The 25,412-nt window shown below is 35.1% G+C and overlaps 1 protein-coding gene across 7 annotated transcripts in view; it reads right to left on the bottom strand.

The window, feature by feature from the left end:
- Positions 1–2,849: 2,849 nt before the first annotated feature.
- Positions 2,850–25,412, bottom strand: part of NIPBL (NIPBL cohesin loading factor) — a 166,613-nt gene continuing 144,050 nt past the window's right edge. For 6 of the 7 annotated variants that reach the window (XM_035563746.2, XM_035563750.2, XM_035563749.2 and 3 more), the window contains 20 exons: positions 25,233–25,331; positions 24,986–25,132; positions 23,622–23,756; positions 22,079–22,177; positions 20,726–20,779; positions 18,529–18,637; positions 17,769–17,905; positions 15,942–16,082; positions 15,524–15,617; positions 15,264–15,418; positions 14,909–14,999; positions 11,146–11,319; positions 10,392–10,582; positions 9,538–9,645; positions 7,941–8,141; positions 7,350–7,496; positions 5,623–5,918; positions 5,110–5,284; positions 4,273–4,458; positions 2,850–3,704 (listed from right to left, as the gene is read on the bottom strand). In XM_035563746.2, coding sequence (XP_035419639.1) covers positions 3,339–3,704; positions 4,273–4,458; positions 5,110–5,284; positions 5,623–5,918; positions 7,350–7,496; positions 7,941–8,141; positions 9,538–9,645; positions 10,392–10,582; positions 11,146–11,319; positions 14,909–14,999; positions 15,264–15,418; positions 15,524–15,617; positions 15,942–16,082; positions 17,769–17,905; positions 18,529–18,637; positions 20,726–20,779; positions 22,079–22,177; positions 23,622–23,756; positions 24,986–25,132; positions 25,233–25,331 — 3,105 coding nt within the window. In that variant the 3' untranslated portion in view covers positions 2,850–3,338. Of the gene's footprint in view, positions 3,705–4,231; positions 4,459–5,109; positions 5,285–5,622; positions 5,919–7,349; positions 7,497–7,940; positions 8,142–9,537; positions 9,646–10,391; positions 10,583–11,145; positions 11,320–14,908; positions 15,000–15,263; positions 15,419–15,523; positions 15,618–15,941; positions 16,083–17,768; positions 17,906–18,528; positions 18,638–20,725; positions 20,780–22,078; positions 22,178–23,621; positions 23,757–24,985; positions 25,133–25,232; positions 25,332–25,412 lie in introns of all 7 variants that reach the window. The other variant, XM_035563748.2, reaches the window with a different exon arrangement.

Raw genomic sequence — 25,412 nt, 5'->3', positions numbered from 1 at the left:
CAAATTATTCTACATTAACAATGTTCTCACTAGCGACATCACAACGGCAAGACAAATGCTAAGGTTTGACTCAGATTTTGAAATTGTAAATAACTTTTTAATGGCCACACCTCACTACAATACTTATGCTGAGTACTGCCCTTTATACATCAGTCGTTGATAGAAGCAACCTCAAAAAAATACAAAAGGGCATTACCGAATCATTTAAAAAAATACTTATTTGTAATTAAAGTTTTGTCAAAAACTATTGTGATCTTTTATAGCTGCAGATAATGAAAATACTCAAGAATTTTTCTGGAATTTTACAGTACTGAGGTGGAAGATTAAAAATAACCATCTCATTCTTATTTAGATTGTGGAAGTATCCATGCTTTCTTAAAAAGTACAATATGGCTAGTGTTAATTCTAAAAGCTTGAAAATATCCCTTTGTTATGCAAGCTACCACAACAAGGTTCCTTGTACAGAATTTGTATGCAAAGGGAGAAATCGGGAAGAATAAAAAATTCAGTAATTGTTATAGTTATGTATGTAAAAATCTATAGCCATACAGTGAAAAAATACTACAAAGCTATGTTAAAACAAAGGAGTAAAATCCTGGTATTGTATCAACTACTGCACTGCAGCACTTTCCTCCCCCGACATTTTTTTTGTTGTTGTTTAAAAATTAAAGTAAAAACCCCTTATCTCGGTACACGATTTTGCCAGTAACATGGTTCATGTTGGTAAGCCCATGGCTGCAGCTCAGAGGCTGAGCACGGCACTGATTCCAGCTGCAGCCTGGGGCTGTTCTGTGTTGCTGAAAATCATCAGTCCGCATTACACACAGCGATTTGCTTCCCCAAAACTAACCCTGCTGCCTTTTTCTTTCATGGCAAGAAATCTGAATGTTTGTGATAGGCAAAGCAACACTATGTCTTATTATGGATAGTACAGAAGGGGAAAATTCAACTCTTAACTAGTGAGAATCTTATTTATTTAATTATCTATAATTAGTTTTATAAGTCTGTATTATATTATAGTCAACGGATCCCATCAAGGAGCATATATGCCCTTTGGCATACCACACAATATCGTAATAGTCCAAATCCTCTCAACTAAGACAATTTTAGACAATTAATTATAATTTTTCTTATAATTTTAGTCTAATAAATACCAAACAAAGTGATAAAAATAATAAAAAACACGCACACAACTCTTTGCTATTGGGAAAGCAACATTACTAGGAAAAAAATGTTTATGAACACAGACATGTTTGTAATACCTATTAAAAATATGATGCACACAAATAGCATCAGAAATGTCTAACAGGCTAGCGATATAGCTTCATTTGAGACTGCATCTCTATGTGAAATTCTTGTTTTTTTAATTTGGGAGTTTTCCCTTGCAAAGTATTTTCACCTTTCTACTAATAACTTGTGACAAGTCATACAACCCCACTATTTTCAAAGTGAATATATGAAATTCCCACTATAAAAGCTGCTCCTGGTCCTGAGAAATACAGTATTTCATAATTTGCTACAAAAATGTTCTACACCCAGAGCTGCAGGGGTGATTTCTACTTTTTCTACTTCTCCCTATTTTATCAATTCCTATCTTAGCCTGAGATGTGGCTTTTGTACAGTGAAGACAAAAAGGTGGTAAAATATTTCTGTTCAGAAAAATTCCAGTGGTGAAACAGCAAAAAGGCATTTCCCATAGGAACAATTACTATCTAGATTCTGAGGAGTTATTAATCATTTCAGTTTAATGTTATTTCTGTACAAAAGAGTATTTTGGGATACTGTTACTATTCCTCACAAATTGAATAACGTATTAGAGTTCTGCATGCCAGTTTCTTAAAAGCAATGTCCTACCATAAATTAAGTTTGTAATAGAAAATAAACAGAAAGATTTACTTATTGAGGAACATCTGTTTTAGATAAATACATTTGAAAACAGAGCAGGGTTTAATACTCCCTTAGAAAGTTAGCTGTTTTAGTTTTGTTTGCAAATCTGCTGCTTTTGTTGCTATCTAGAAAGTCAAACTGCTTATGAAAGGCTTGTGGCAATACAATCGAAGCAAATGCTTCTGAAAGCTTTCAATAACATTTTTTCATTTTATAAAATGTGAAAACATCTTTCAATTAGTAAAAAAAATAATCTAATATACAAACATTTTTTTTAAAAAAATCATTTGTGAAGGAATGTAGCATAATGACTCAGATTCATACCCATTCACTCCTCAGATACTGGTAGATATCTCCTTTTGACACGAACCTCTACGTATTAACCCAGAGAAATGCATACATGGCCAGTTAGCCCAAGCAGAATAGTCATTCAGCTTTCCCAAAATTTAAACTATCATGAATTACCATTTGGACAGCATTAGAAAGAAATTGAAGCATACAAGGAATAAACTATAGTTTCTTTTTATATCAAAATGTACTCTTGAAAATGTGTTTGGCACAGTGCTAAATCATATAGTTAATACTAAATATTGCAGGATACAATAAAACCCTGGAGTTAATTTGTGTTTACACCCTTTAAGGGATAAAAATAAAAAGATACCCATTCAGAAGTCAGCCTATACAAATTGTATAAACAATATCTTATGTCTTGTTTTGAAAACCACTGATAAATTTTACATAAAAGACTGCAAATAATATAAATGGATTTAAACAGATCTTTACAATAAGAAATTCAAATGGAAACAGACAAGTAACAAAGAGAAGTAAAAAAATTTATTGCAGTATTTGTTCCACCAGATTTGCTGGGGATCCCTTTTCTTGTATTATTTCAGGGTGACCTAATACATCAAAATCTACATTTACAAAAACTCCTCCTGCAGATAGGTCATAGATACTGCATGCTTTTTTTTTTTTTTTTTCCTCTTTTTTCTTCAACAGAATAAATTATATATCCAGGAGATTCTGCCATTTTACAGCCTGGAAAAACAATGCTTCCCTGGAAACTGGGCTAAGCTAAAGAAAGCCATCCGCTGCTAGGTTAAACTCCAAGAACACTTTATTAAGAACATTAACAGACTAATTTCCAACATTCACTTGTTTATTTTTTTTAAACAGAAAGTTTTTTTTCAAGATATAAACAATTTTTTGTTAAACTATTATACAGTGGGAGTAAAAATGAACTGAGAAGTTTCTGCTGCACAACAGCGAAGGAAGCTCCCACAAAAATGTTTACCAAACATTTCCTTCTTTTTTTCCTGTGTCCCAGGTTCCATTCTTACTCTTCATTTAACTGATTTTTTTTTTTTTTTTTTTTTTTTTGCCAGAAAGTTGATATTTCAAGTTTTTCTGTTATTTCAATTCCTGTAAATTTGGCTGCATGTACAAATTCATTAGCTGGAAGTTCCATCCTTGGCGGCATACAGCGATCGTAAAGTCTGAACAACTTTATTAGTCAGCTTATTAGCACTCGTTAGAGCAATTTTTTTGTAAATAATGTCTGACTCTTTAATAGTGTCTACCCAAGGCACCAGTTTGCGGCCATCACGGCGCTTAGCCTCAGTCCAGGAGCCACTGTAGGAGCCTGCCATCCACTGAACACTGAAGCCATTGCTGGTTTTCTGTACTACTCTTGCAATTTGTGGTCGGTCTTTGTACTTTGGACAGCAAATAGCGATGACATCCATGACATCAACACTTTCATTCATCTGTGAAGCCAACTCCGTAGAGTCTGAATTTCGTTTTGACCTTCTCAATGACTAAAACATTGGGGGGAAAAAAGACCAAGTGTTACACAAAAGAACTTTAGTGAAATTATTGCTTTTATTGCTTTTAATCCCTTGACGCCGGGAGTTGGGATTTCCCGGCACACATTCCATTGCCGGCAATGAGACGCACCGCGACCGCCAGCGCCAAGGGGTTAACATATCCTTGTAAAACCACATACTCTTAATTTGTACCCGTGTCTTTATCTCTTATTGATATATAAAATTATATATACACATGAATCATAAAGCTACATAAAAACTTGGCAACAATAAAAAGGATAACACACAGTACATTCCAAAGGAAAATTAATAACTTTTTATACGGGATAAATCTCATTTTCTAGTTTGTTTTTTTTTTTTTTTTATTGTCTTTTCTGTTAAACTTTCTACAAAAGTTGTATAAACGGTTAAGTAGAGAATCTCTATCTACAAAATGCTTTCTTTCATGTGGATTACATTACTTGGTGTACATTTAATATAATAGACTGACATTTATAAGCACATAAAAATCATTTTACGTAATACGCTGCGAAATACGTTGACTCCTCCTCCGCCTCACCCCTGAAGTGCCTCCTCCTCTATCCTCCCCATCACTTTCATCGTCCTCTGTCTCAGCTGCATTGTTTTTAGGGCTGCCTCCTCCAAGCAGCGAGGTAATTGCTTTGTTCCGAGCGTTTGTGCTAGCTGACACCTCTCCATCTTCTTCTTCTTCATCAGGATCCAAATGTTCCATAAGGAGCTTGAACTAAAAAACCAAACCAAACCAAAATAAAATAAAAAAAACAAGAACAAATCACAAACCAGATCAGTCCATATTGTAACTTTCAAAATAAACATTTATACGACACTACAATAATAAAAAAGGAAAGATAAAGAAACACAGTAAAATGAATGGCACACAACTTGAACAATTCACATATCTTGTTCTACACTTTCCTCTCATTTTCTACTATGTTTCTAAAGCTTCCTCTATTCCATAGTTTGAAAGTTTTCTCCAGTAAATGTTTTAAAGAATTGTCAAAAAAAAAAAAAAAAAGAAAAACTAAATCCAGTAGATCTAGTCTATGGCCCTCTGATGGAAGCAGGCAGGATTAAAGGGAACAAATTACAAAGGAAAGGTATACAGAATGGATGCCAAAAATTAGAAAATATTTTGTAAAGATGAATATCCTTTAGTTGAAATTATTTTTGTTGTGTTTACATTTATTACAAGACTTTGAAAGATAATCCTGCTAGATATCCCAAAAGGAATTTGTGAGTTATCAAAATTTTGATTACCAGGAACACAGCATTTTGAAATCCTCATTCGATTTGTTGAGCATCTGCTTTCAAGTTTGTCTTGTGTTAGTTAGTTTTTAGAAGAGTTTTAGATATTCTGCAGAGCAATTTTACTTACATCTAAGTACTGTTTTACTATACTCCTCTTCACTTCTTCAGTGATCTTGGAATTAGCCATATCGCTCCGCAGAAAATCCAGAGTTTGTTTTGGATGGAAGTGCACTCCTGTCTTCCTGTTTATAGTTTTATCATAAACTTTTGCAGATTCAGATGGAGAATATTTCTGAATTTTACTGTTTAAACAAAACAAGAGAGAAGAGCTTGTTCAAGGATTTCACGGAAATAATCACAATTTCAAGGAAAAGCTTTTAAAATCTTCAATACAAGCAGTCATATTTTCATCATTTCATATACAATAGACATCCTGATAAGAAATGAAATCACTGCTTTTTCTAACTCAAAGTTTGTTTCATTGCATTTAACTTGTTACATTTATGTTTTTTCTCTTATACAAATCTATTGTTTAAAACAGCTAGTTACAATCATTAAAAAAGAAAAAACCAAAAACATCCAAACTTAATCCTTACAAAGAACTCATGAGATGACAAGATCAGACTATAAGTATCTTTACCTGTCAGAGAATCCACAGAGGTTCTTTAAATGCTGTTTCAGCATCAAAAGTAGTAATATGCCTTGGGAGACATTTGCAAATTCAATTAAAGGAGCTGAATTTTCTGGTAAACATTTCATCACAGCATTTATATCATTTTCTTCATCAGAATCTGAATCAGAGTCTACTCGTTTCCGTAACCTCCGAGGCTTAGAAGCTTCCTCTTCACTTTCGCTCTCACTACCACTGTTACTGTCACTCTCAGTCTCCTCATCTGATGAAGGCTTTCTTTCCTTTTTTTTGTCTTTCACCATAGACTGTGAGAGAAATTAACACACATTCCAAAATTAGAGTAAAATAGCATCATGCATATTTCTAAAACATCTTTCCAAAATCATCATTGGCTGAAATCAGCAAGAATTCCCTGAGCAATATTATTAATTCATAACTAAATATTCTAAGATTGGAATTATTTATGGCAAAAAGATGCTCAATTCCCCCCTGACCTCCTCCAAAAAAAGCTCATCCAAAGACCACATTTTTTGCAAAGTGGGTAAAACAGAAGTAAGTGAAGCAACAAGTACTCCACAGCAGTCTTAAAAGACTACTCAAGTTTGTTAGCAGTGCCAGAAAAAGGCCTTAGAAGGCTCCCTACTTTGCCATTACAATAAATTGATAAGAAAATTCCATTTTCTGTCACCTGGATATCATTTGTGTGCATTACATATGTATTTTGGTACAGACTATTCCAAGATGGTTTCAATGCTTGCCTCTGTTAAAATTCTGTGATATTAATTACTACTGACCAGGGGAAAACCCAAACAAATACACAGAGTTACTAATAATCAGTTCCACTACTTATAGAGCTACAGAATTTCACACTTGTATTATCACTGCACCTACTACGATCTTCCATAACACAGAACTTTAAGATGTCCCAGTCAGGATCTCATCCTCACTGTGTAGGGTGCTACACACTGGTGCCCAATCTGAAGAATGTACTGTCCTTTTCTAGCAGATTAAAAATCAGCTTTGGTGGGGATGAGAACTCAAAGCAGCGTACTTTGCAGGCATCAACACCAACTTGTACTTAGTAATCAGACTGGAAATTCTTGAAATGGACTTGCTTCCTAACAGCTTTAAACTTTTAACAGTAAAAGTTGTCCAGGAAATAGAGATGCTGAAGTCTCTGAGAAATAGAGGCCGCCTTCTTACAGGGTTGTGTATTGCCATAACAACAGATACTATAGGATGACTGGGGTTCTTATATGCCACCTTATGAAATTAAATATATACGCTTGTCTTGAAGTAAACAATGTAAAGGTGACACACATGAAAATGCCAGCAGCTACTTGACAACAAAAGAAGTTAAACAGCAAACTGGATTATTATTAAAACAACCACAGTAAATCAATATTTAATGATGATTCCAGGTTCATGTATTTTGAGGTTCATGAATTTTTTTTATTATTCAGAAATACTAGGGAATTATAGGTTTTTAGTGTTAGTATCTTAAAATTCTGCATTCTTTGTTAATAATGTAAGCAGCAATGTAAGGAAAGTTTTTAATTAGCATCTTCCAGGTCCAGGCCAGAACAGAAAAGGGCTGTTTTTTAACTACTAGTTACAAAGTAATGCTGCTTGTCCATATCATAATAATGGCACTGCTGTCATTGAAAAATTGACCAGAGCGTAGAAAAGCTTATGTTGCCACTGCAACAAATATATTAAAATGTAAAGGCACATACCTCTTTAAATGACTGTAGTAGGTTGCTACCAGAAACTGATAGTGTAATATCTATATGATGCATTATAAACAGTGGCTCTTCTTGTGTTTGATAAGGAAAACAGGCTAGATTGTCTGCTATGTACAAGAGCATATTCACCTCTGTTTTCTGGAATGTAAGAAAAAATTATGTAAGTGTACATAATTCTATATAAATATACATACATTAGATTATAAATATAAATACATTAGATTTATACACTTGTCCTGTGTTCTTAACAGTCTAAAGCAAAAAAAAACCATGATCACTGATTTTATTCTAGATATACCCCACAGCACTCTAAAGACCACTTGCAAGATTTAGCCATACCTGAAGATACATAATTTCTGATCAATCCAAACTTGGTATAGAAAGATATAGAATGATGCAACAGTAACAAAAGCATTCTACTATATAGGTAAATAGCACATATTACAAAGCAAAACAAAACACAGTAGGGAAATACTGATATAAAAAATTATAGAATAAAAATACACTGTGAAAGGAGAATTAAGGCTTGTAATGCTGTATTTGATTTTTTTTTTTTTTAGGTGAAGGAAAGTTGATGCTTACTGCAGTATCATCAAAGAGGTTGAGTAAAGAAATTAGAAATGCTCGTCTGTGTTGACGGTTCCCCCGAATCATTGAGTAGAGGTGTGAGCACAACGCACTGGATGATTCATCATGTCTAAAACCTCTTACAGGATCCTTTGGACAGGTATTGATTGCCTGTTGTACCTGGTAAGACATCTTCATACCAGCCACTGCTTTCATCTGAAATGGAAAAGTATTTATTTTATTTAAACAATTGCTTTCAAGCAGTAAAACTGAAATGAACAAACATTTTTTTTTGCAGTGGGAAATTAAACAAATGCCTGTTAACAGAAACCACTAACAGATCTCCTAGCTTATTTCCTTGTAAGTGGTGCTCGTCTGAAGTTTAACATTCCAACATGCACTACAACGGTACTCCCTCTTGAGCTGGCAAACATTAAAACAGTATTTGTAGCAGAGATCAAAATGTCTTGCAATCTTTCACCATTCATTCTATGTCAGAACCATACCGCTAGTCTGTTCACCAACTGCAGCCAGTTATTCCAATTTAAATTAGTTTCAAAAATACTGAAATGTTCATACATGAACAGAATATTTTACCAACTACATATGCTTGTATCAGCTGTAGTGAAACCAATACTGAGTTCATATTAGTGCAAATAAACTGAAAGAACATAAAGTGTTTTTCTGTATATATGATAGAACTTTCAGCTGATTTTACTTGCTTCAAGGCTGCTGTTCTAGTTTCAGAACAGACTGAGTTTTTAGGTAGACTGCATATCCAACTCCCCACATACATCTCTGCTTCTTTTCAGCATAGTTACCTCCTCATGTATACATTGCCTTAAATCTGAGCTGCCTGCAGAACACATCTCATCTGCTAGTCTTCACCTACTGAATTAGGTATGTGTTTGTATACCATGAACAGTACAATGTACCAATCTCAGTGGAATACAAGCAGGTTTGGGAACTCCCATAATTAGTACATACACCGAACCAAGAATGGGATCTTCTGAAGTAAGGTAAGCATTCCGCAGCTCAGTTTCACATCTTAAGCAGAACTAATGGCACTAGGCCATAACTCCCCAAGTCCTCACTTAACCCTCATATTTTCCTTTAGCAAGATCCCCCAGTTCTAAACACCTTCCTATGCTCCTTCTGTTCAGATTACAATTCATAAAGCCTCAATATCCTAAAATTCTAATGCATATACACTAAGGATCTCTACTGTGAACAAGGAGTTCTCTTCCTTAATCTGCTGATATAGGTAAGCAGCTGCTGAACATGAAACAGCTGTCCTTATCTTTTATCAAATAAATACTCGTATATACTACTCAGTGTGAAAAACATTGTGAATTATAAATTAAAGAAAATCTTAGACTGGAAGAGATGCTTCAAATGATTATATCCTATTACATCCTTTATGTTTCTAATAAGAGAAATCTGTGAGTAGGGGAAAGAGTCAGGATCTTCTTTACAACTGCTTATCGCTATTGCTTACTTGTTACATTATATCCTTTTTCTGCACCTGAGGTATATTCAAGCATTAAACCATCAACAAACGGTATTCTGTAGAATTTTAAAGTCTGTAGAATTTTAAATTAGAATAACTTACGTGAATGAACCCGGCATATTTTTTGTCTATTTCCACCAACTGCTGGTCGGCTTTGTTTCGCATAGAGGGCTCTGGATCTGTGCCCATAGCAATTAAGTATGGCACACACTTGAAAAACAAATGAAATGATTATTCAGTCATTGTACTACTACCTCTTTCTTAGTGTTTATTCTTCCATCACACTGTTCTTGTATTCTGACTACTGCAGAAACTAAAATAGGAAGCTATGCAATTTGATCACCTCACTATTTTTTGCAAGCAAATAATATAATATACAAGAGAGACAGCACTATAAATAATAATAGAAGTTGTGCAAGGTTTCAGGCAGTATTCCAATTTCTCTCAAACTCTAAAAAATAACATTAAAAAAACATAAACACCACTTATGACTGAACATGCATGATGGCTGCAGCATTAAAAATAATAATAGAAATTATTATGTAAGAGTTATGGAGATGATGTCTGGAGACAGTTCTGATGCTGGAGGATATGGGTATTGAGGTGGAGGCAAGATGACAATTTCCAGTATGCAGAATCAAAGGAAGAAAAAGGCCTGGCATACACCTGAAATTTATTCTTTTAACAGAAAAGTAGTATGTCTACTTGTAAGTACTCTGTAGGCACTGTCTGGACTTCTGCAGCTTGATCCAAAGACAAGAAAATATGATGCTTGGAATCTCACTGGCTAATCAACATAGATCATATTTCAAAGTACGTTTTCTGTAAAGGCCCCTTGCTATGATAAGAAATTACTTTAACACAACAGGAAGAGAAAAACTGGAAATTTATCTAGCAAGCATAAAAACCTCTGAAAATTAACAACCCTCCCTTCCCATCGGAGAGGCCTGCCGTACCTGAACAGGATGGATGAGACCCTGGTTTAATGTCAGTGCAATGACATTTAGAGCAAAGTGGCGTACATTGGACTGGGTATGAAAGAAAGCCTCAAGGACCTGTTTGAGATACAGCTGCATGATGGAACTACTCATCCCCGAAGAAATATCACCCATTTCTTTCAGGTCTTCCTGTTTTGCTACTTTTTTCCCTGTAAAACAGACAAAAGCAATAGCACACTCACCATAGTATAATCATTTACTTTGCCATTAATTGATACATACTGATCTTTAAGCTTTACTATCTGTACACATTTCAGCTGTCTTAGAATGGGTTTTATGATCTCATGAAAAGTGTAACAATCTGATGGTAAATATTCTTCACGAAAACTAAAGAGATACAAGCTAAATTAAACTCTTGTTCCTGAAAAGGTTTTTCATTTTAAAAAATACTTATTATTTGTTATTTTGTATCTGAATATTAACCCTAGAGAAGATTTTCATGGACAGTATTACTATCATCATTACAGCAATGACATATTCTGGATTGCTTCCAGGATTTATACATCTTGAAAGTTAATAATAAACTACATGTCAATTTCATTTTACTTCAATTTATTTATGCACACGAGTTTTGAAAATTCTTCCAGGATACTTTGTATACAATATTATACATAGATAACTATCTTGAGTGACTCAGTTCACATATATAGTAATTGTATGCAAGGAAGTTAGATTTTGCATGCCTCATAAGCACGAAGAACTCAACACTTACAGTCTCTGTCTGCCTGCTGCATACGTGTATCCTCCTCCTGCAAGTAGGTCTGGAGGTTTTTTAACACCTGGATTTTTAAGTTTACTGAACAGTTCTTATCTGAAAGAATGCTGTTGTACAGAGTCTTTACTTCCTGTTCAAACATTAAGCTCGGGTGTTGTATAAATGCAAATCCTAAGGGGGAAAAAAAGAGGAAATGTTTCACATTATCATCATCTAGAAATTTTATTTCTGTTTTTTAAGTTTGCTTCAAAATACAGGTATGAAATTTATTGCCTTGCGATTCCTAGAGCAGCATAGCTTTTTCTAGTCCAAACAGAATTCTTTTCTCATATGGACACCATCCAAAACTTGTAAGGAGTTCTGTCAGCTGTGACAGCAATACTCTTGATAAAGACAAGGTGCTGACCCAGGGCAGCTCCCGTATGAGGAGTTATACATGTCTGGAAGCACAACCAGTGTAGTAGCCTGCATCTGAATGATTAGGATTAGAAGATAAAGTGAGGGAAATTACTAAAAATAACCTCTTGTTCTTGTTACATTTACATAAAAACATTGTGCCAAAACTGCTAAGAGCTATTCATACAAAGGCAAATCAGATGTGGAAAATTTGATAAATATCACAAGAATTTAAAAAAAAATCTTAAAAATAACATAGTGAACACAGTAAAATAAAATTTATACTTTCTGCTGTCATCACTCATACACCTATTAAGGTCTCTTGAAAACTATCTGAAGTGCTCCCAAAACTACATCTGGTGTAAGATACATACTATAAAACTGGTTTTAGCTGCAGCTTTACCCTTGACAAAGAACTGGTTATTCTTACTCAGAGAAGTCTTTATTTCAGTAAAACATTAAATTAGTGACAATGTATACCATTTTAGATCATGACTGTAGATGTACAGGGGGCTTACAGAAAGCCTGGGGAGGGACTCTTCATTGGGGAGCACAGTGACAGGACGAACAGTTATGGCTTTGAATTAAAAGAGGGTAGGTTTAGACCAGATATAAGAAAGAAATTCTTTACTTATGAGGGAGGTGAGGTACTGGAACAGGTTGCCCAGAGAAGCTGTGAAGCAGTGCTCCAGGCCAGGCTGGATGGGGCTTTGAGCAACCTGGTCTAGTGGGAGGTGTCCCTGCACATGGCAGGTGGTTGGAACTGGGTGGTGTTTAAGGTCCCTTCCAGCCCAAACCATTCTGTGATTCTATGAACTGCTGCTAACAAACTTTCTTGCTGTATCACAAAAAACAGTAACAGAAATATTTCCCAGTTTAAACTATGTTTTACTAGTTGGTTTATTTTTTTTTGACTGTTCCAAGTAAAGGAGACATTAAATGTCTTTTTTGTGTCCACAGGAAAATAATATTCTGAATGAACAAATGGAAAACATATAAAGACAAATGGCAGAAAAAAATGTGAGAAAAAAACAACACAATGTATAAAAATAGCTGTAACAAAGGGAATACTGAGTCAGATTTTTAAAAATGGCTCTGTGCACAGAGAGTACAGTGTAGGCAATGTCTGAATCCAAGGCAAGACCTGAGTGTGACTGACCTCATGTCAGTCTCAAAACAAGGCAAGGAGAGAAAGTAGGGGATGTGAAGGAGAAAGAGGAAAAAAAATGATGATGGTCTCTGAATTACACAGTATAATTGCATCCTCTGTACAAATGTATAATGATGTTTATAATTTGACCACCTCTGAGCAAGTTCAATCTATTTTTAAGGTTAATTTGAAAAAAAAACAAAACACAGAAGCATGTGCATGTATGTGGAATGACCCATAATCCATTCTTCATTCACTTGCTTATATGAGTTTGTAATTCATATACCAGGATTTGCAGGGAAATTCTTATATTCCATCCCCAGTAAGCAGGGAAGAAATCTTATTTGGCATAAGAATCTCACACAGGAGATTTAAGAAAAAAAAAAAAAAAAAGCATCTGCTGTGTTCTTTTAAGGACTGACTTCACATCTTGGGGCTGCAGTCACACTAATTTTCTTCATACTTTTATTTTCACTCTGTTAAGAGTGAGCACTGAAATTGGCATTAATAAGACACTACCTGTTAGAAACTTACAGATTTAGCTAAATTCACTACCTAAATTTTATATACTTGACCTGCCTTGCAAGTACACATTGGGAAAAGAACTATAAACAGGCCCCAAAAGACTTATGGTTAAACTTAATCCCTCAACAGGAGTGACATATCCCAAAGCAAAGACTAAACCTGTTAACTGTCATTACCAAAAGGACACACTAATAATTACTGATAGAAAAGTACGCATTCTTCATGTGGCACATTTACTGTGTATAAATGTTGAAACAGCTTGCTACTCTTTTTCCTCTTATTGCACAAATGTTGAATGATTTGACAGCTTGACTCAATTACCAGCCTGTAAGGTAGACCTTTGCCACTGTCTACATCTCCATGCATACAACAGCTAACCCCACAATGGAACCAGTATGTAGATGAGATCAGTAAGTCACTTAAAACAGTTGTCTGAGGTTTAATTAAAAAGACTGAGCTACTTAGAGGCAGAGAGGAAAAGATCTGAAAAAGCCTACTGATAGCCACCCCCACTTACACCCCTTTCTCTGAACTGATTACACTTCAGTCCATAATTTAGCAACATTTTTGGCTAATGCAATGTTGTCAGCATCCATGAGTAAAGCAATCGTGTATGGTTAGCATGGCAGCCCCTGTTCCACATAATATCCAGGAAAAGACAATTAAATTGACTCAACTACAGAACTGCATGCACCTTGATGCAGTGCCTAGAAAAACTCGAGGTAATCCAGAACACCATATCATTACTCCTGCAACTGAGGCAACTCTAAAGCCATTAATCCTGCTCAGCTGTCTGAAATGGTTTCTCACAGAATATCAAATCAAGTCTTGGTCCCTATCCTCAGAGTCCTTCCTAGCCATTGAAAAAGCCATCAACACAGCAGCATAAGGAGGCAAATTATTGACCATAGTGAAACTATAGCTCACAGTTAAGTGAGAGCAAGCTCACACGCATGAGAGAGAACTTTCTTTAGACTAAGCCTTAATCACGAACTGAACTCTTCCAGAAACCAAGGTCTATCAAGGTTCTCTCACACTTACAGTTTCTGTCCTGGAGCAGAGTACGAATGAGATAAAGACCACACTCAATGGCAGCCCATGCAGTATTTCAAGTCACTGAGATACCATACTAATGCCTTCAGATAAAGAATTTAAAATTGAAATACAGCCAAAATACTAAAAGAAAAAGTGATATTTAGGCTATGGCATCATCTCAGAGCCTAGTGAATTCATAGTTGGTACAAAATAAACCCTCATAGTTGGTACAAACTACCAGAGTTCTCTTGATTGTTGTGGAAGATCTGGCCCTACACTTAAAGTGCTCAAGATTTTTCCACCATTTTTTCTAGTTATTCTTTAACTATGCCTTGTGGACTGAAAAACAAGATTTAGAGATACAACATACCTGCATGTGGGGAAAAAAAGAACATCTCCATTATTTTGGAAATCAGCTGCTTTTTAAGACTTGGACACACATCATAAGAGCTTTCTCTGTCAAAAGCATCTGTTCTGCTGCAGATGTAAACAACTAGCATCCCTTTGACTACATTTCTCTAGCAATTTCTCAAATAAAACATGTAGTGTAGTTTTTCCACAAGTTCCCTTGCCACCATAGAAATACATGAATTCCTGCTAGAATGCATAGATGTTTTGTATAGCAAAATAATAAAAACTATTAATATTTCTTACCCAGGCCAATAATGGCTTTCGTCTGTACTTCTTCATCTGAATGCTTTGTAAAATACATCAGCAGTTCAAGTACTTTATCCTTAATGTTAACCTAAGCAAATTAAAGCAAGAATAATACTTAAGATAAAACAGATGTTTTTAATCTCTTTCAAAAAAGATAATTGTTAACAAGAAAAGGAGAAACAATCTTCCTGCACGGACTTTGCACATAATTATAAACCCCAAAACATTATTGTATGCATTTTGAAAAAATATAGCTTTGAACAGCTAGGAATACAGTGCTTTCAAATAAAACTGGAACATTCAGTACATGTAAGACTTGGAGAGTAAATACAAGTTTTCGTTTTTTTTTTACCTTACTGTTGCCCTTAAAATCTTCCTGATCAAAATCAAAATGCCGACACAGTGCACCAACAGTGAAAAGTGACCTAAGGAGTGCTGGTTTATTGGCAGTAAGTATTGTACTGTTGGGGTCTTCTTGATGTTGACTTTTTAATTTTGAAAGCGCACCTACAATAAGATAAAAGTTTTAACCACGGTGTTTAAATATGGTGCATTCCTAAGACTTGTTGCCAAAACTGAAAAGTGAAAATTACATGTTACGACTTTACTTACCGTAGTATCTATTAAAACAGGCCCACACAAACTTATAATTCTGGGTGACCTTGTTCACAACAGCCCCAAGACAGCTCACACAATGCTGTACAACCTAGGAGCAAGAAAGAACACATGAATTACATACTTAGAATTTAAAATTGAGGGTTCCATAGAACAATACAGAATTAAAACAAACTCTCTGACAGTCTGTCTCCTAAACTGCTCTGAAAAACTGCCCAAACTCATAATTGTTAAAATATAGCAACAACATATACAAACTCCAGTAAACCAAGAACGTAGCCTTTTTTGTGTCTCATGAGTCCCATGACCAGCATAAGCAACTTTGTAATGAAGACAGACTTTCTTTAAGTCAAAACCATGCATTTTGGAATGTGAAATTGAATCAACAACTGGGTATTAGTAATGAAAAGCTTACCGTCATGCCATATTTGATGATGAGTTTCATGAGGTCTTCCTCAATAGTGGCAAGGAAGGTCTCACTTGGGTGCTCCATTAGTGGCACTACAAGCTCTAAGATTTTTGCAACATTGCAGATCACCATGAAATCATTCTGAGTCTGAAAAAGAAGTGTTTACAGCATTTAATATTTCCGGCTATGTTACCTATTAAACAAGTATTATTAATATGAACTGATAGTGAAAAATCACAGCTCTTACTTAAGATATGACTGAGGTATTTAGTAAAGATTTAGAATGCTATTTATATTATTTAGATTTGATATTACATTACTAATTTTTATGAAACCTAGTTCCTGTTTTTATGGAACCTCTGGAAAAAAAAAAATCTGTTGAAGCAGAACTTCAGCTTTCATAAAGGCTATGAGCAGACCTGAAAACTTATCAACTCTTGGTCTTGACAATTTTATTTATTTTTTCTTTCTTTAGAAGTCCTACAACGAATTTACAGAACACTTTCTGACACATGCTAGAGAACACACAACATCTGGCAACAGGTATCAGCAACAAACAAAGTTGTGTTACGGCTGAAGGTGGCTTAAACAAAATAGATAATTATGTCCACTAATGTAGAAATTACAATTAAAATTATTATTAGTTTGCATAATCACGACTATATACGCGTTGTAAGTGAGGAACCTCTGGAAAATACTTTATATATGAAATATACACCCTGGTAAAAAAAATGACTTTTTTTTTTTTTGACAACTCAGGCTCATTTAGCATAATAGGATAATTTTCATATGCTATTATCAAACTATTTACATATTCAAGCTGACAGTGGTGAACTAATTCTACAATTTATTTCAGCCTATGTAAGTACAAAATGTATATAAACTGCTAAAGAGATGTTGTAGCAAGTATAATCAAGGGTATAATCAGATACCCGTTTCCTATACTGTTTGATCCGAAGCAGCTCTAAAAGTCTTTTGTAGATGTGCCTAAAGAATGATTCAGAGCTGAACCCAGAAAATGTTTGGATATACCTACAAACTTATTTGATAACAAGACTCTCAAAAACCTGTCTTTCTGTGGGCAACTGACCTATTATGATGGGGTACTGCCACCTACTCAGCCATGCTCCTCCTTTAGCCGTGGCTGCATGATCTGCCCTGCTCCTTCTGCCAGATCAGGGATTTGTTGCAACCTTCACTGAGCCCACTGTGCTAATCAAAATGGCGGAAAGCCCCACAGTATGTCAGAGGCAGAGGGACATTTTACTGGAGTGTTTGGTTTACCATTATAACTCCATAACATTTTTGTGAACTCAACTGTCTTATAGAGAGACACAAAAAAACAGAGCTGCGTAAGTGGAAACTAGGGAAGGAAGAGGTGAAGTGCTAAAGGACAGAGTAGGACATTTTCATTCTGATATATTTGCTATACGTTTCAAGGAATCATAGATTAAGCCTTTAGACTTAATATTCATGTATTAAATCTTAACTACTTTTTAAGACTGTGACTGAAAAACAAAACTAGTTTAAGAAATGATTTTGTAACAGGTGAAAAAGTGATTTTCAGTCCTCAACAGAAAAAGAGGCAGTAAACATTTCAGTTTCATTTGGCTGTAAAATGTGGAGGAGAAGGTGAGGAACAGCATCTTAGAAGTGACACAGACCATTAAAATGACCTAGCACCTTCAGAAGGTAGGATGTTCAGGAAACAGAAAGAATTTTATTTCTCTTTTCCTACCTTCAATTTTGTTAAGCACGCAAAATAGCCATTAATTTCTATGCTTAATTATCTGGGGAAAAAATAAGGCTGATATTCTAATTTTCTCTACTTACACTACATTTAGTGGTGAGGTATGGCTGCATGGTCATGGCATGTTTGACCATTAGCTGGGGCCTGATTTTGCTGAATAAGAACAAAGTGGTTATGCAAGCAACCAAGCGACCAGAATTCACGCCTTTGTTGTCAGAATCTGCAAAAATTAGAAAATATACAAATGATATGAGATCCAAGTATTACTTGATCAATTAAAAACATATGGCCTAACTATCATATGAATATCTTTTCCATGACAATCTCTTCCACGACATATCCCTCAATATAAAATATTCTTATATATTCTTATTAGGTAAGAGCATTAGAGATGATAACATAATGTGTTAGCATTTGTATATGATCACAAAATATGTGAAGTAAGAAACAGGGATGCTTCAAAGACGTTATTATTTCATAAATACTGTATACAGAACACTGGTCCAGCCAATGATTCCTATTACAACTGTAGAACACACTTAGGCAAATAAAGTTTTCTGTATCTATTTTGTTTTTAGTGACCTAAAACTTTTGACAAATTACTTTAAAAATAATTCTGTTATTGTGGTTAGTTAGGGAAAATTAGGAAAACTTTATGTACTTTTGAACACTGTATAATAATAATGAACTTGTATGCAAGAATTCACTACAACAGGTTTTGTAATAGGAATTCTCAGACAGTAATTTTTCATCACATTGATTTTAACAACCACTCTTACAATATTCATTTATTTGCATTTAAAATGCAAAGTGGATGAGCTACTGGATTCTAAATAATATTACCTGATAAAGATTCCTCATATTTAAGGATGTGCTCAACCAAATTGTCAACAAGCTGAGTACAGGCTTTCTTCACAGGTTTATATGAGGCATCCTCTTCTGACTTCAAAAGCTATAGCAGATGAAACAGAAATGGATTCAGTAGAAAGGCTACATTCATAAAATCATAGAATCTCCTTAGTTAGAAGGTACCCACAAGGATGAACAAGTCCACCTCCTGGCTTCACCACCCAAAAATCAAACCAAATGTCTGAGAGCACTGTCCAAAGGCTTCCTGAACTCCTCAGGCTTGGTGCTGTGACCACTGCCCTGGGGAGCCGGTCCCAGTGCCCGACCACCCTCTGGGTGCAGAACTTTTCCCTAACACCCAGCCTGACCCTCCCCTGTCCCAGCTCCATGCTGTTCCCTCGGGTCCTGTCGCTGTCCCCAGAGAGCAGAGCTCAGCGCCTGCCCCTCCGCTCCCCTCGTGAGGGAGCTGCAGGCCGCCATGAGGCCTCCCCTCAGCCTGCTCTCCTCTGGGCTGAACAAACCAAGGGACCTCAGATGCTTCACACATCTTGCCCTCTAGACCCTTCACCATCTTTGTAGCCCTCCTTTGGAGGCTCTCTAAAATTTTATGTCCTTTTTATACTGTGGCACCCAAAACGACACGCAGTACTCAAGGTGAGGCTGAAGCAGCACAGAGCAGAGCAGGACAATACCCTCCCTCGACTGGCTAGCAGTGCCGTGCCTGATGCACTCCAGGGTGCAGCTGGCCCTCCTGGCTGCCTGGGCACACTGGTGACTCATGTTTAACTTGATGTTGACAGGAACCCCGAGATACCTTTCTGCAGGGCTGCTCTCCAGCCTCTCATCCCACAGTCTGCACGTGTATTCAGGGTTGCCCCTTGTCAGGTGCTCTTGTTAAACTTCCGTATTGTTGGGGATTGCCCAACTCTCTAACTTGCCAAGATTTCTCCACTAGGCCTCTCTAGTCTCATTCATTCATATACATTGGATAAATACTGGTTTTATAATAATTACTACAAGTAAACAAGGATTTTGTATTACGAGATAGTTTCTTTAACATCTCCATAAAAGCTCCATGGTGAAGAAAAATTTAAAGGAAGTAAAAAAACATCAAAACAAAATGCAAGAGAATTAAAGAAAAACTAAGTGTGACAAAAGGATAGATGAGAGCAGTTCTACTGATGTTTTCACTGGGATGAAAGCTAACTCTGTGCTTCATGAACTACGAGGAAAATATTAATTTAGTCATACTTGCCAAGAGTAATTAATAGAAGACTTTTCAAAATGGTTAGGTAAAAAATAGGGAAAAGACAAAAGGATTTTTTTTTTTTGTCATTAAACAAAAAAATCAGTCTAAGATGAAACACTTTTAAGAACATAGTAATCAAACTTTGGGTACTGAAATTGTAATCCTTAAGATCCTTTAATATCTAACATGGATTGAACCCCCAAACTATAGTCTTTTTTTCAGTGTAAGCATTAAGCTGACTTGGCTTGGCTAACTTGGCTTGGCTAACTATTTTCTTGGCATTCCAGGCTAAAGTAAAATGTTTTGAGACCTCTAATTTCCTTATTGATTAGAGACCTCTAATTTCCTTATTGATGATTTTGTTAATTTTGCTTTAAAATTCATCAGTGCATACAAGAATTAGAGGAGAAAGATACTACAATCTAATAGATATAAACAAAGCAAGCTCATTTCTTAGAAAAATGAGGGTAAAACATAATGTAGAAGTAAGCAATACTTTATTCACTGCTTTTACAAACTGTGTAACAGATATATTACATGTGAAAATATATGTATCTATCACTGAAAAAAATAGTCTACATTGAACCAGATGCTCATTTCAGAACTAAGTACCTTAACTGTGGATTTCATGTTATGACACTCATTATTGAAGACACCAAGAAATTAAAAAACAAAACAAAAAACCGAAAACCTCCCAAAATGAAAACCAAAATGTGAAATATTTCTAGAACATTTTTTTACATGGAAATAGAGAAACTAGTGTCAGAGACAAAGAAAACTGCAGCAATAAAGATTAAAAAAAAAGGTGTTTAAAGGGCATTAATTGAATTTGTCTGTTGTAAAGGATTGCTTCTGAAGTACCCCTCCAATGCGTTTCAGTATCAAAAGAAATATTAATATTCTTACAATGATTATGTCATACCTTAAAATTTTGTTACTTACATTTTGAAGAAGCTGTTCAAACCAATCATACCCTGTATCTCTACAAGCTGCAACCTAAAAGCAGTATTGAGAATAAGCTGGTTAAAACAGGAACCTGAAGAAATATTACTTCAATGCAGATGTCATCTTTAAAGAACAGCAAATATGCAACAGTAAGATGATTTTGTATCTTTATAGATTAGAAACTGTTTTCTGCATTTGAAAAAAATTCTCACCATTTCAGTAGTTCCAGAATTTATATATATTCCATACAATGCAAGGCCTACATATTTTACTGGCCATTGCAAATTTTGGTTTTGTAGAACAACATTTTTTTACACGTTAAAGCATATCAAAAATGAACGTGTATACACATATGAAAATGTATATATGTACATATATATATATACACACACACATTTTAATAGAAACAAACCAATCCTTAACTCTCATCATGTATCAAGATCAGCTCACAGGTGCTCTCAGGCAGAATTAGCAGAAGAATGGAGTTAAGCTCAAGTCAAATTGACTGACTTTTCAGTCTGGAAAAACGCACTCTACATTTTTATCTGGTAAAATTATTGAAAAGCAGGATAAAGCTGCACACAATTTTAAGTAGACTTACTTGATCTTTACATCTTTGTTAAATTCATATTAATACACCTTCTCAGCACAGTGATTTTACACAACACATTATCACTACAAATGCATAAGCATTTTATTGGAAACAGATTTTTGAGACATGCTGTTTAATTTACTGTTTCCACAAAGTAGATACAATTATGCAGTTATTAGTTTACTCTAGGTGGGGACATGACCCTGTATTTGTAAAGAAAACTTACTAATCTTTCAAAATAAATGTCATCAATTGTTTGAGGAATTTTTACTTCTAAGAGACCATTTCTTGCCTACCTGGGCAACCTGCTCTAGGGAAGCTGCTCTACGGAACCTGCTTTGGCAGGGGGGTTGGATCCTATGATCTCTTGTGGTCCCTACCAACCCCTACAATTCTGTGATTCTTAGCTAGGCAACTATCTGCTGCTACTAGCATTTGCTGGGAGATATCATATATAGTAAAAATTTAATATGTTTTAACTGAACAAGTATTTTACACAACTGGAATATAAGGTGGTCCCAGTTATCATTGGCAGCGTTATTTGTGAGTTTATGTTTCATGAGTTAAAGTTTCTAAAGCTTGTTCCATCAGATGAATAATTCTCACACACATTCAATGCCAACAGATACATAAAGAAAACCATCTGATACGTTAGTTGTGTATTTTTCGCTTTCTAAAAGACTACAGATAATGTTTCAAAGACACTAAAAATATAACCAATTTCTGCATATAACCCAATTCAAATTTGTATAACATACCACATCAGTGATGTTTAGTATTTTCCTGGTCATTGCTTCTTTGTCATGGTGTGGAGTTGGAGTAAACCAGAGCTTCTGGAATGTCTCATTTACTAATTTCTGAAGGGGAAAAAAAAAAAGTATTAGCAGAAATAAATAAGCCAATCTTGGCACATAGATGTTCTCTCTCATATGTCCATACAATAGATTTGCTGATGATATATGCCATTTCATGAGGAATTGTTCAAACTAAGTGGAACTGTTGTAGAGAATGCTATCAGAGGCAGACCCAGATCAAATATTACAGGAGTTATATACTAGCCTCTAAACATTTCACTGGGAAACGATGCTACAGAAACCATTTTCTTTACAAATGGTTACAACTTTCCTGCTCTAATTTGCATTCCTCAGGAAAACATAGCACCCTGAGAAAATAAAAACTAAACACAAGATTATGATTTCTACAGCAGAATTAGCAGCAGTGGTAGATTATTTTGGAGTCTTCAGAACAGTTGTGACAAGGTAGGGGAAGAGAGAGAACCCAAGTCTCTCTAGCCAAACTTAGAAGTAGGTTCCCTTTCAATGTTTTTGATGGTGGAAAAGGTGGAACAGAGGGAAAGGGAACTAAATTATTTCCGCGTTGCTTACAAAGCATACTGTTTTAAGTATATCTCCTTGTCCATGGAGGCATAAAAAATACATTTTAGACACCACCTCATTTTTATGAGGTTGTTGTAAAGGAAAGGGAATGAAGGAGAGGGAACAAGGTCAACCTCCTTTTGTAGCAGCACCTTTGCTCTGGCTTCCAGTGACTTGGATACTACTTCTTGATAAACAGTCTTCTCTGAAAGCCACTTGGTATTAACATGTCTCAAGTGGTAAAAATATATAGTGCAACTTTAAAGTTGCAGGTTTCAAATGCCACTGAAAGAGTGATACAAAATTATTACAGGTGTATTCTTAACTACCCACCTATTTTAAAATTATTTTGCTTAGTCAAACAAAAACATCAGTGTCAGGTTTATGATTTATCACATAATCTTACTTTTGTGCCCTTCTGCATATACAGTCCAGAAAAAGCAGAATGTGAACACATAAGTAACATTTCAGGGTGAGTAAGTGATTAATAAAATGTTCAAAATTAATGCAAAAAAAACACACAAAAATACCTCAGACCAGAGAACTTACATGTCTGGTATATACTAAGTTCAAGCACTTGATTTTGCCCTAAAGCTTATTTTGTGTGCAGGAAGGATTTTCATACACCAATTTTACTTGTTAGAAAAGTACTATACACAATTCTTGCAATCAGAAAAAAAAACAAACCTCTAGAAAATAACTTTTTTTTGATCTTTTGACTGTAAGAACTTGAAGAAAACAAACAAGAGAAAGAAAAACAAGTCAGCAATGTAAGAAGATATTTACTCTCTCAAAAATTAAAAGTAAATAAAAATCACAAACTTTACAAATAAGCAATGTAATATTTTTTTAATTATTTTTGTCAAAAAAATAGAAACACCAAAACAATGATAATTAAAATCCTGAGGGATATGTTTTACTCTACCTTAATGCCTTCTTCATCATTGACTCTTCGAATCATTTTCACACACATCTCTGTAATTTTGGGAAATGTTGGTTGTTCAATGCAGATATCCCTAAGTATCTTTATGACTCTTTTTCTGACACTGATACCTGTATCCTGTGAGGATAATAAAAGCATTACACTCTTGAAAACAATTCTGACGTATGAATTAATTTGTGTTATATGAACTAATATTTGAAGATCAACCAACTTTGCTTACAAAATGTATTTAGAAAAGGCAGCTAAAATATTCTAGAGTGCATTTATATGAAAGGTCAGCATAACTTGCACCACTTTATTTGCAACAATTCTAAATGGCTGTTTGAGTGCCCTTTATGTTGAAATGCTTGCTTCACTTATACCCTCTTTTGTATAGGAGCTCATGATGTTGCATATGTGTAATTCCACTCCATGATTTTAAAAGCTAGATGTAATGATGCTTTAACTATGTTGTTTGAACGCACAAAACCCCTGTAGATCTGGACAGTAATACTTCAAGCTTTTGGACAAAGCTTATGGATAAGCCCTGTGCAGCTAACCTTTTCCATTTTCCTAGGCTTTGTCTGAGGTGGTAGATGAGGAGTTTCACTTCATATGATCATATTCAAAACCTGTTTATCTGAACATCAGCATGAATTATTTCATGCACGCTTGTAAGCATATGGTGCCAGCTATCTCTAGAGCCCCTCACAAGCATGTTTTATTATATAAGTACAGTAAATGAGTAGTACTTGACTAAAAACCTACATGACATGGATCCTAAAAGCTAATGTTACTTTATAGTTAAATTAACATTGTATTTTAGCTGAACATCCAGACAAAAAACACTTCCTGTACAAAACCGGAACTTCTAACACTACTAAAACTAACTTTCTAACAGAAAACCTTTTATAAAGCTAAAACACAGCATAGAAAAGCAAAGTAGTTTTATATTTTTTTCTTTTGGATTACAAATGGAAACTTTAGAATACTGTGCTGTCGATCTTTCTTCATTGTCTCACACTACCAATTTGCCTTCAGTAACCTATCTCTCAAAATCCAGAGATATGGAATTCCTCTTCTCACATAATCTGCGTCTTAACAGTGGAATTAAAAGGAACACAACCCTGGTTCTGCTGCAGTACAACTTTCTGCGTATGTTTACCTTCTGATGCCAAAAAGCCTAACTGGAAAGAAGTGATGTGTTTTACACGGTTGGTCTTACAAGGATGATGTACCTCATTTAAAACAATGAAATGTAATACACTGTTGGGTTTGTAATCCCATATTACTAAACATACAAGTTCTGCTGAAAGCAAGTTTCCCAATGCCATTTACTTTATCATAAATATCACGAGTCGCCATACCAATATTCTTTCAATCAGCATGTCATAATACTGCTCAGCAAGCTGAGGACGACAGAGCACAAATCGGCCAAGCAGCTCCACAGCTGCTTCTCGTACACTAGTAGAGTTATCCATTAACCGTCCATGAACACCTCGTTGCATATCCAGCTGAAAAGAACAAATACAACACAAATCCAAAATAAGAAATAAGGATTTCTTCTAAATATGCATGTGCATGATGGGATTTTTTTTTTATTATTTTTTTTACCCTGGCAAGAATACTGGGGTCTACAGCAACAACCTCAGACAAACACTTCATGGCTTTTGTTCGAACAGCAATTGCATTTTCACCAAGTACACGCAGAATCTAGTAAGAGAACAAAAAGAAAATTTCAATTGCTTCGGGAAGGTAGTAAACAGGGCTTAATAAAGGCAAAAATGCAGAAGA

The sequence above is a fragment of the Cygnus atratus genome, chromosome Z (assembly GCF_013377495.2).
Source record: "Cygnus atratus isolate AKBS03 ecotype Queensland, Australia chromosome Z, CAtr_DNAZoo_HiC_assembly, whole genome shotgun sequence".
NCBI lineage: Eukaryota > Metazoa > Chordata > Aves > Anseriformes > Anatidae > Cygnus > Cygnus atratus.
The sequence above is the reverse complement of the archived record's forward strand: the minus strand, read 5'-3'. Positions and strand labels throughout refer to the sequence as shown.